Below are 13,402 nucleotides of genomic sequence, written 5' to 3'. Positions count from 1 at the left end.
ATGAATTGTATTATTTTCAATCGAAGTTGTCATGAAAAGGAGCTCAAATTAGGTTACACAATCTGGATAATGTGTGTTGAGGCTGACTTCATATAATTACCCTCAGTCTCTATCACGGCCTCTCATATTGAATAATAAATAAGAAAATATATGTAAAAACTCTGTAATCGAAGCGGAATAATAGGAGTATCGTTTTTTTTTTTAAATTACTGTCATTATGGAGTACATACAATAGGCCCTCATGCATGAAATTAAACATTAAGATTTGCAAGTCAATGTACCTTTATTTTCCTCACAGACAAAAAAGAGACAATTATTTATATTTTAAATCTGTAGATAAGTAAAAATTGATATTAAAGAAAAAATTAGGTGTTTTCTGTTTTTCCCTTCTAGTTCCAGAATCTTTTGATGCTGTCTCTTCACATTTATAATTGCATTAGTGCAGGAAAAACATAATAAGTCTATTGAAATGTATATATATATTAACTTTATTATGCATTTTTAAGTCAAGTTACACCAAAGATAGTCAAGGATTCTTCTTTTAGAACAGGGGTTTTTCTCCAATTCCCCACTTTTTAGTGAGGTAACTCTTCATTTCCACAACAGTATCGGCTTTTGACAAACTCAATTTTAACCCATGATGTATTTAGTACGTAAATACACACTTTGCTTATGCAACCTGTTGAGGTTGATAATGACTTGACTGTAGAGAACGTCGCTGACGCCACCAGCAATATCGCTGATTCACAATAAAGTTGGAAAAGCCATCCATTCGAGAAACTATAATGAATCATTTAATTTGGCTCAAATATTTATACTGATAGTCGTCCTTTTGCCTCGTTCGACAGTGCTGAAATTAAAAGTCCACGACTTTTCTCGGGAATTCAAACTCCCTCAAATCTTTGTCCCAAGTCTTTTAAAATCAACTTTTTCTATACAATCTGTAAAAATATATAATTGTGTGTCCAGTTTTCCACAATTAAACCGTTTGAGCAGCTGTCTTGCTACATCTCATACTTACCGTAATTTATGGGCTCAGAAGGGCTATGAATAAATATGTTATTGTTTATCTTTTCAGATAAATTAAGCATTGGTTACTACCCACTTTTTTTACATTTATTTTTCTTAAAAATAATTGCAAAATAAAGATTTGCTGTTGATATGAGTTTGTAAATTTCTACACACTCTTTTCCTAACATTTTTTAAAAACGTAAAAATGTTTTCCATCTTTTACTCTCCCTTTTCTCCCTCACACCTATTCAATAAGTGTTCATCGTTGTATAAATTGATTTAACTATTTTTGTATATTGAATGAAGAAATAAACTTAGCAGAACTCGTTCGAAAAAGAAAAAACTTCCCTGAAATTAAACAAAAGAATAAATATCCCGCCAAAAATATAATAACAAAGTGTATAAGGAAAATGTAGAAACAACTACTGCAGATTAGTTAAATCATTACTCAAATATGTAGAGTTTTAGTCATTCGAGATTAGTGTAGTTTTTCTTAAAATATTTCAAGTTATAGTCGACTTGTTATAGTTGAGTTTTTCTTTTAAAGTTCGTTTAAGACTTGTATCCCACACTATTATTTACAAATTTATAAATATAAAAAAAAAGATTTTAAAATCGGAAATTAAAAGTTAAAAAATCCAAAAATGTATCAGAAGTGTGTATGGTCACACTCTCATCTTTCTAACAGCATACAATGTAAAACGAGTATCTCACTTATACAACGGAAGATACACATTAATAAAGCCATTTACTATAAAAATAATGGACTTCATTATAACACACCTATTACATAGATATATGAAAAAGATCTTCAAATTTATGGTACCTGAAGCAATAGTGAGTGGAGCTCAAGATTAATGAGCAAGAGATTGAAAAATGTAAAGCTAAAAGAGTATGATTTAAACTTTAAAAAAATACACATATCCCTTTAATATATCATGAGCAAAGTAAACAAAATATAATATCCACAAGGTGATGCAACAGCCTGTAGTTTGCTATTTAAAGAATGAGGCATACTAATAAGTTTTTTGAATAAAATAATTAGAGATGGTAATCAGGTGCATTTTTTAGCCCATTTGTTAGAATTGACAAACAGAAGAGTACATTTTCTTTTCCCATTTTCATACATATTTAAAATAAGTTCTGAGGAGTAAACTTCCTTTTCAATTGCCAACAATTATTTACAAAACTATATTGTACATTTGTGTGCCCTCAAAAAAAACGGGGAGTACCTTGAGGATTTGTTGAAAAGTTATCGTTGATTCAGAGTAGAATTAAAGATCGATATAGAAGTAATTCTTGTCTATGGCAGAGGTTTCTGCAGAATTAAATACATATTAGTGTTGAGATTCGGTCCAGCACCGAATTTTTTTTTCGGTTCGGTCTTATGTGATTTTTTGTAGACCCATTTGGACCAATTTTTTGGTTGCGACCTGTGGACTCAGACCGTACACCGATTTTGATTCGGTCTCATATATTATGTGAGACCATTTTTTTTTTGGATGAAATGTAACTCATTTTTTTCAAAAAAATCTTAAAAGTACTCACTAAGTTCTAAAAAAATAGTGTAAACATATAAGAGACTGTGGAATCAAAATTAACCCTAGCTATATCTGTTTAAACTTCGTATGATATCATTGTAATTGAAAAAACATATGATGTCAGGTTAAAAACAATTAATCAGTAAATTCGGTCTAGACCGATTTTTTTTTGTGATCGAATTAGACTGAATTTTTCGCTTGGACCGGTCTAGGCTGAATTCTTATATGAGACCGGTCCAGACCGAGTTTTTTTGTTCGAACAGAATAATTCAGTCCAACAAAAAAATATAGCAGTCTCAGACTGGTCTAGGATTTTCAGACCGAAACCTAACATTATTACAAATATATTTATATATATACATTTTTATTTTGGTTTGGGGGGGGGTATAAAAATTAAAAATTTCTTTCCAAAAAAAAAATCTAAAATCCATAATTATGCATAAGAAATTAATGTTTTTTCTAAAAAGTTTCAAATATTACATTTTTTTGGAATTAAAATTCGAAAATTAAATTACAAATATTACATTTTTTGCTTTGTTCCATAATTTGCCAGAATATCCTAATATCCTTTTTTTTTTAAAGAAATTTTTCAAAAATCCCTCCAGCCTGCTAATGCCTCTGACTAATTTTGTGTATATCTTTCTTCTCTTCGTCTAAGCTGCTTGTAACTGATCTAACAAAATATGATAGCTAAGCTGTTCTTTTCTAAAACATTCTTCAAATTGTGGAGGTGACCATTTTGTTTTTAGGTTCCTTTTTTCTTCAAATTCCCAAATTGTTCCTGATTAGCATACACCTATATTTTATCCTTAAAAAAATCATCATTTGAGTCTATTTTGACTCATATAGTTAAACTTAGTGTTATATCGGTCCTTATTTATTGGGTTCAGCCCAGTTTTAGGACATATCCTTAGTGTTTTTTAGTGTTAAGCATATCAGACACCATCAAAGTATAAGAAATTATTATATTAAAAATTTATTTGACCCAGCAATACACAATAACAAGTAAATAGTAAATAACAGACTTAATGGCCTTAATTAATTCCACCTTGAATATAAGTTAAATAAAAATAAATCAATATTTTTTTTTACTGTTAAACACTTGTAGTTAATTTTTAATTGTACATATATACGTTAGTATAATTGTCCAGTCCAGTATCGTTCAGTTTATCCATTGATTTGATTGTTTGTTATATTGAAACTACTAACAATATGATTCCAATAAAATTGTTAGCATTGATCCTGGTATTTTTTGCCGCTTCAACTTTTGGTGGTAAGTATTCTTTTTAATGTTTCATTATTCCTACAAGCTCAAATGAAGAGTTCATTTCTAAAAAAATACAAATATATTTTTAAATTTTATCAATAATTTTAAAATATATATACCCAATTTAAAAGTTACCCAGTATGTATATGTTATTAAAAAATTTACCTCCACAAAATACCATTGTAAAATGCTATTTATCTAAAAGACAGTAGTTTTCTGGAAAATAAATACTTGTGACACTAAAATGCATTGCTATGTAAAAAAAATTAGCTGATTGTGAATAGATTAAGAATTCCCTGTCCCTATTAGATAGCTAACATTGAAACAAAAAGAAAGGTTATACAATTAAACTAATATACAAATGTAACAGAACTGAATTTGGACATAACTTATTGTTGGAAATGAACATTTGTGATATCAGTTGATATAATTTTATCAAAATTTAAAGCTCATTGAAAGACTTAACGTATAAGGACACTACGTATTTCACATATTATAAAGATCCTTTCAAAGAGAAAATATTGAACATTTGAGACGACTTTATTTGCATTGTTTATTATCTAATTTTTCGAAAAAAAAATTTACCTGTTTTATAAATTTAATTTTTGATAAATAATAATATCAATCTTATGATAATTTAATATATTGTAAATTATTATAATTTAATTATTCAAAAAAATGAAAAGTTTAGTCATTTATTGATATTTAGTTGTAATATAGTACATATAAAGTGTCTTACTCAAATAAAATCTATACTGTAACTATTAAACAATATATCCATTAAATGCCTGTTCAAATAATAGTATACATATATAGGTATATTATGTTAAAATTTGACAAGTATAAGTCAAACCAGCTTGGAGTGATTGAGTCAAAAACAAAAAAAAGTTCTAAAAATTTCTTGATCTTCCCACATAAACGAAATATCCAAAACAAACATTTGATAGTTTCCCAAAATATTCTTCCATGTCATGTAGAAGTCATATTAGTATTGTATAAGGTTCATACAAAATGTGTAAATATAAAAAGAAGATAACTAAAAAAAATTATCTTAAATTACAAATCTTTGCCGTCAAACAGATGGATTTTTATAGATTTTTTCAGTTTACCTTGTCTCAGAATCGAAGTAATACACTAAACACGTGATTTTTAAAAGCAAGGCTTCAAAGTACAAACCTAATGCAGTTAAAAATGTAAAAAGTCATTTTTATTTTATTATGCTTAAATAACTATAATAAATGTGGGTTTTAACTGGTAGAAGAAAATGATGTTGCATACAAAAATGTCTTCTATCCCAGGACATTGAAGAAAATTTGGAGTACAACTTAGTGACTTAGGGAATAAATACTCGTACTTGAGTATATCTTTCCTGTCCTGGGGTAAAAGTTATTTTTTTGGGGGAGGGGAGGAAGGGGATCAACCTAGGGGTCTAAAGCCCCCAAAAAAAAAAAAAAAAAATATATATATATATTTAATATACAGGAACTCCTCTCAAAACACACTTTCAAACACTGCAGATTTTGTATAATACGGGGTTCTGACTTCCCGTATAGCTTAGTATATTCCTCTCATATAGCGTTTTTTTAATATTATAGTAATAGATTATAAAAAACACTACCTATATTTAGTGGTTGTTGATGATTTCGTTCATAGTTATATTATATATTCATATAATAAAAATGTATAATTTTGGAGGGAGTGTGTCCTGTAAGTATTTGATTATGATACCTAGCCTTGAAACTTTGGGTTATACTTATTATATAACTTCCAATTAAAAATGCTGCTTAATTTTGTTTTGAATAAGTATATTTCAATTAAATGTTACAGTATTAAAATGAGCAACTTAAAAATTGAGTAAATAACCAATAAAGATTAAATTTTACAATTATTTTAAATAATTTATGATGAATAAGGGGCGTCCACAGGGGGAGGGTTGATATGCTGTAGTCCCCCCCAAAAAAAAAAAATAAATAATAATAATTAATCATAATAATTCATGAATTTTATATTCTTACTTGAAAATTTAATATTCGAAATTTACTTAAATTTTGTGAAATACTTAAAAAAAATCCTTGTCTTTGAGTAGTTATGGATTTTTGTTAAGTTTTTCCTAAAAAATTTATATTTGGAATTTTATTTTAGAAATTGTTTTCCAAAAAATTTCAGTTTTTTCTGAACAGCCCTGGATTTTCGAATTTGTTGGAAAAAAACTATGAATTTTTTAAACTTTTTGTGAATAGCTATGGATTTTTTAAATTTGTTTCAAAAAATTTTATGTTTGAAATTTAATTTTAGAAATTATTTCCAAAAAAATTCATTTTGTGTGAACAGCTCTGAATTTTTGAAATTTCTTCAAAAAAAAAATTAATTCTTATAGATTAGCTATGGATTGTTGAATTTTTTTTCCCAAAAAGTTTCATTTTTCAATTTTTTTCCAATAAATTGTAGTTTATAGATTTTTCTTTCAAAAACATTCCAAAAACCAAACTCTCCCCCAAAAAAATAAGAAAAAAAATGTATATATAATCCTACGAGCACCCCTTTGAATAAAATGTTATTATTGTAATACCCATACAATAAATACAATGGAAAAATTGTAAAAAGTGGACTTTAAAAAATAATTTATCCCATTTATGGATTTGAGTACTAAATAAGTCCCGTACTACACAGATTTCCTATATCACTGACAATCACCTAGTAAAAAATAACCTTCATTTAGGCTTGGAGTTTAAAAAAATTGTATCAAGTTTCGAAAAACCATCATTAGACAACACTATAGCTTTGTAAAACTGTATAGTTGTTACATTTAGTAATATGATGTTTACTCTTGTACTTTAACTTTATATTCGATAATATAACACTAGAACTGGTTTTTATTAAATTATGATTCCGTATGATTGAATTTTATTAGCTAATTTACATCAATTGACCCCCCACAACCACCACCATATCATTAGTAAATGCATAGTTACTAAATGAAGGAAGGAATTGAATGAAAAAAATAAATTGAAATAGCTTTTTATATAAGTGATTATCCTTTTAAGAGAAAATATATATTTCAACACTTTAAGCCATTCTATTTTATAATTTTTTAATAGTTTTAATCCTATATCAAATCAGACAAATCACAGAAAAAGTATTAAAAAGAAAAAGAGTTAGTAAATAAATTACAGCAGAAGTAGAATAAGCCAAATTGATAAAATTATATTTAAATACATTAAGTGTAATAATAATTTCCAGAAGTAACAACTTCGACAACTACAACGTCAACGACTACTACGACTACGACATCGACAACTACGACGACGACAACATCAACTACATCGACAACCACAACTACGACTTCTACGACAACAACAACAACTACTACTACCACAACAACTACTACTACGACGACAACTACTACAACGACAACAACTACTACTACGACAACAACTACTACACGACGACAACGACATCAACTACCACTACGACAACAACTACTACAACGACAACAACTACTACAACGACAACAACTACTACTACGACAACAACTACTACTACGACGACAACGACATCAACTACGACCACTACGACAACAACTACTACAACGACAACAACTACTACTACGACAACAACTACTACTACGACGACAACTACTACAACGACAACAACTACTACTACGACAACAACTACTACTACGACGACAACGACATCAACTACGACAACAACTACTACAACGACATCAACTACGACGACTACGACAACCACAACTACGACTACGACCACAACAACTACTACTACATCAACTTCGACGACTACGACAACTACAACAACGACGACAACCACAACTACTACGACCACGTCAACAACTACTACTACTACGACAACCACTACAACGACAACTACTACTACGACAACAACCACGACCACGACCACGACCACAACTACAACGACAACCACGACAACAACAACTACAACTACGACGACAACTTCAACGACTACTACGACAACCACAACAACAACAACAACGACAACTACTACTACAACAACAACCACGACCACGACAACTACTACTACTACGACAACTACTACTACAACAACAACTACGACAACAACAACACAACACAACGACAACCACGACAACGACAACCACGACAACAACAACTACAACTACGACGACAACTTCAACGACTACTACGACAACCACAACAACAACAACCACGACAACTACTACTACAACAACTACTACAACAACAACCACGACCACGAAAACTACTACTACTACGACAACTACTACTACGACAACAACCACGACCACTACGACCACAACAACTACTACTACGACAACCACCACAACCACGACGACAACAACCACGACCACTACTACTACAACGACAACTACTACACAACAACAACCACGACAACACTACAACAACAACCACGACAACAACTACTACGACAACTACTACAACAACAACCACGACAACTACTACAACAACAACCACGACAACTACTACAACAACAACCACTACGACCACGACAACTACTACTACTACGACAACCACTACAACAACAACCACGACAACTACTACAACAACAACCACGACAACTTCTACAACAACAACCACTACGACCACGACAACTACTACGACAACCACTACAACAACAACCACGACAACTACTACGACGACGACAACGACATCAACTACGACCACTACGACAACAACTACTACAACGACATCAACTACGACGACTACGACAACCACAACCACTACTACCACGACAACTACGACCACGTCAACAACTACGACGACAACGAGTACTACGACAACAACAACGACATCGACAACTACGACAACAACAACTTCAACCTCTACCACAACAACAACAACTACTACGACGACAACGTCAACGACTTCTACCACTACAACAACAACAACCACAACAACTACGACCACGTCAACGACTACTACGACAACTACAACTACTACTACGACAACGTCAACTACTTCTACGACTACGACAACGACAACTACTACTACGACATCAACTACGACGACAACAACAACGACTACAACGTCAACTACAACAACAACTACCACCACGACAACAACAACAAGTACAACAACATTTGTTTGTACCGATATAAATGGAACACCGTGTATACTTCCTTTTCTTTATAATGATCAGCTTTATTCATCTTGCACCACGGTCGACAATGCTGGTACTGCATGGTGTGCAACTTCTGTTTATTCGACTGGACATGCAAATAGTTTTGGTACATGTAGTTCCGGATGTCCTGGTTAGTAATAACTCCTTTTAATTAATTTCCTTTATTAAGTTTTTTCCCTTCAAATATATACACAGTGGGTGGCCAAACAGTTACACCTTCTACTTGTGCAACCTTACAAGGAGAAGCTTGTATATTTCCCTTCGGCTATAATGACGTAAGTTACTCATCGTGTACTACTGTAGGTGACACTCAATTTTGGTGTGCAACGAGTCTTTACTCAGGAACAAATGAAGCCCTCAATTATGGATATTGTAACTCTGTTTGCCAACGTATGTATATGACTACATATATAACATATATTTGAAATTATAACTCAATTTTTTCCCTTTATAGAAGGCACCACTGCTCCCTCTAGCAGTAAGTATTTACTTATTAATTAATTATTGTTTATTTTTTCTGATAATTATTATTTACTTTTTATACTTTAGGTTGTAGAACTTTAGGTGGTCAGACATGCCTAATTCCATTTGAGTATCGTGGTACAACATATAATTCATGTACAAATGTTGATAATGGAGGTGTTGATTGGTGTGCTACATCAAAAGATTCCACTGGCCATGCAGTAGGATGGGGTAATTGTGATTCAAGTTCTGCTTGCTAATTGATTGTGAATAATACAATAGTATGATAGTTGATTTTAGAAATATATTTATACATATACTTACAAAAGTTGATGCATTTTTTTTAACGACATTGTATAGAGTTATTTGACAATGAGCCCTATACTCAGAGGGATTTTGTTTGTTTTCTTCAAGGAGTTAATTTCTAGTTTCATCAGTAGTCATAAAAATCATCTATATTTTGGGAATATTAAAAAGAGAAACTGAAAATAAATATGGTAACTCTGACAATTTGAATAATGTTTTTAAGCGAGCAAATTAGCTGTCATGACGTTTTATCAGATTAACTCCAATCAGCTATGAAAAGGGAAGAGAGGAACAGTAAAATAGGCAAAGACATAGACCAAAATTAGCCTGTTTGTAATCCTCAATTGCAATCCTTCTAATCTGAGTCTAACAAAGATTTAACTCCGTAACAAATCCTCAAGGGTAATCTCTGAATATTATGAGCACATATGAATGTTCAATCCAGGCCTGCGGAGTCCGTACATAAAATGTCCAACTACGACTCCAACTCCGTATACAGTATTTTGAATGTCACTGACTCCAACTCCAACACACAATCATGTAATGATATATATTAGTGCCTTTATAAGTACTGTTGAGTCAGTTGAGTCTGGTGAATATGAATGTTCATTTAATTTATAACTATAGGTAATTATTAGTAATAATTATTTAATAATTGTGGTAGGTACATAGAAAATATTTGGAAATAAGGTATTTAACAAGTTGAACAACTAATGAAAGGTATCAAAATCTATTTATTGATAATACATTCATAAGTTTATCTATTTAATTTATGTCCTTGTAACCAAGGAACAAAAATACAAAAAACCTCTCACTACAACGTTATTCATTACCCTGATAACATTGACTATTCAAAACACACGGTAAAAAACTAGGATGGCTAGTGGCTATGCTCTACCAAACATAATAATTTAGACTACAGAGATTTTCAAGAATTGTGAGTGTATAGACTTTAGAACACGTTTGAAATTTGTGAAGTAAACTTATAAATGAGTTAACTCTCAAGTTTCATAAACTAATAATACTTAATAACTATAATGTATAACTCTTTAGAAAAAAAAACTGAACGAACACTTTTGATTATAAATAAGTTTAATTTACATACATTATTATTATTTTTGTATCCAGAATAGAAGTAAGTACAAATTTTCCGACTCAAGAATTAAAGATGATTTAAATTTATTTGATCCCTTGTTTGAATATTATAATATTATTGAAAACTTGTAAGAAATAGTAATTACCATACCACACATAAAATTTTATAATTTAGGAAGATTAAATGCATCAGGAAAGGGATGTTGAGGATTATAACAGTTCTTATTTGATAAGCAATTGATAAGACCATTTTTGAACCTAAGATAAGATTGAGAGTGAGATTACCATTTATCACATCTATTAGTTCACAATTTCATCAAAAGATATAATCTAAAAGTTTTCATCAAATAAGTAAATAAGTGCATATAAATAGTAAAATACACATAAACACATAGAAATTAAATTATAATAAAATTGAGATTCATTCATTTTTACTGGGAATCTTATTAACGTGTATTAAAAAAAGAAAATTTAGGTTATTCAAAAGGTAATTTTTTTACTTCTTATTCTTTTCTTATGGTGCTATTTTTTATTTATTTTTTAATCCTTGCATATTATTTTCAGTTGCCATATGTAAATAGTGCCTGAGGATCTGAGGATTAATATAAAAATATTTTATATCACTCTGTGTCTTATTGAAATTATTATATTACAAACTTATTTTATTTCAATAAGTTTGATCAACTTGATTACAAAGAATTTTACTTACAGACACTTTATAATACTAACTTCACTATTAGTAAAGTTCATTATGATAAACTATCCCACTTGAGACTTTTCATTCTTTAAAAAAAATTTTGAGACGTTGCTTAATAATATTTTTGTACTCATATTTTTTAAATTATCTATTCTCTAATTTAGTATTAGTTATCTTATTTATATAACCATAATTATTTTGTTCAAAAATACCTTTGCTATATTAGTTCCAAATATTATAACAGTTTAAAATAATTAATTTTCCACAAGGTGAATTTTCAGCATAAAAATAAAATTAATGGACTTTGAGATACAATGTTTTGTTTTATTTTCCTTTTTTTCTTTTGTTATTATTCACTGTTCTTTTATATGTACAAAGCAATTACGTATATAAATATACATAAATAAACATTATAGTTGAAAGTTATTGCTTCATATAAGAAATTTTAAAAATTCATATCAAAGAGGGGAGATGAACTTCACTTCTTTTGACACCAGGATCCAGCATGTGTCATCAGTACTGGGGATTTTTAAGAAAAGGGTGGTATATCTACCAGCAGATGTAATAAAAATTACTCTAGTTCGTAAGATTATATTGGTTCATAGGATGTAAACTTTCCAGTAATTAATGCCTTATAGTTTAATTAAGCAAAATCAATGGCTTTAGACTTCTGTGGAGAATATTTCTACCTTTAAGATAATCCAAATAGTATAGAAGCTTTGATTAAATTCAAAGGTCCATTTTCCAGATCTTTGATGTTGATGACCACAAATCTTGGCAGAACTTTGACAGCCCTGTAATCCACAAAAGCATGCAATATATCATTAAAATTTTTCTCACAACTTTGCATGGCTTATAAAATTTGATACAGTTGGTAGAGATCTGAAACTGAGCAGTAAATTTTCTGCCATCCAAAATATATACATATAAAGGAAGATAAAATTATTTTTCTCCAATTTTCTTGAAGTCCTAACACATTTAAATTTTAATCACAAATAGATTAAGCTTCATCTATAGGTTTTATAAAACTAATTTTCAGATGCCAGGTTCTGGGAATAATAAAATATTTTGCCTCTCTTTTTAAAAGGAAGTAAAAACTACTATTGCAACAGGAGGATTGTACCTTTAGGTCTAATTTCTTTGGAGTGCTAAGATTCCTAAACAGAACAGGCTCCTTAAATTTGCCTCAGATTACATACAGAATAGAATCCCCATTGAACAATTGTACAGCTAACCAAATAATGAGTTGAGCTGCAGCCAATACCGGGGAATGAGCAATAATTTTGTCGTTTGTGAGGTCAGTACGGATCATGAGTCTATGGTAGAACTCGTTGGATAAAACCTGTTTCCTCCATTCAACGTCCGGTTTCCTGGATACATACTCCAGTTGTATTGCGGCCAAGTTCCCTTCAAAGGATTTTATTGGTATTGGCCAGACCAATGATCCTCTCAACATATATTCTTTTTATAGCAATTTTTTGTCATTAATGACTGTTAACCCCAAAAGTTGATTAACTCCTCTCATAAGAGTTAGAGTCGTCACTTTATCATTTTTATTGGAAAATTAGTCCTGTACCATAATCCCCCTACTTACCATAATTGCATATCCTAAAGTCAGTCATTTTTTTTAAATATGTCTGATATTGCGACTATTTGGCAATCACTACAGGGCCCACCATATGCAGGTGATATTTAAGCGACTATACTTCTCAGACTAATTCTTGCTATAAATTTTACCGTATTACTGTTCTTGTAGGAACTCCATGTTGCTCTTTGATTTGTAACATCACTTGGTTTGTTGATTTTCACCTCAGTGGCATCCAAGATCATTCTCCAATTTGAAAATTTCGACTTAAAGTCCTCAGGTAT

At 30.5% G+C, this 13,402-nt stretch overlaps 1 protein-coding gene across 1 annotated transcript; it reads left to right on the top strand.

The window, feature by feature from the left end:
• Positions 1–7,065: 7,065 nt before the first annotated feature.
• Positions 7,066–9,763, top strand: LOC121127899 (uncharacterized; the record flags this gene model as incomplete). The annotated part of the gene is made up of 4 exons (XM_071892894.1): positions 7,066–9,103; positions 9,169–9,363; positions 9,428–9,451; positions 9,523–9,763. Coding segments are annotated over 4 exons (2,430 nt in total), but the record flags the coding sequence as incomplete, so codon positions are not given.
• Between the last annotated feature and the right edge of the window lie 3,639 nt (positions 9,764–13,402).

This window comes from Lepeophtheirus salmonis, chromosome 13 (genome assembly GCF_016086655.4).
Source record: "Lepeophtheirus salmonis chromosome 13, UVic_Lsal_1.4, whole genome shotgun sequence".
In the NCBI taxonomy this organism is placed as follows: domain Eukaryota; kingdom Metazoa; phylum Arthropoda; class Copepoda; order Siphonostomatoida; family Caligidae; genus Lepeophtheirus; species Lepeophtheirus salmonis.
The sequence above is the reverse complement of the archived record's forward strand: the minus strand, read 5'-3'. Positions and strand labels throughout refer to the sequence as shown.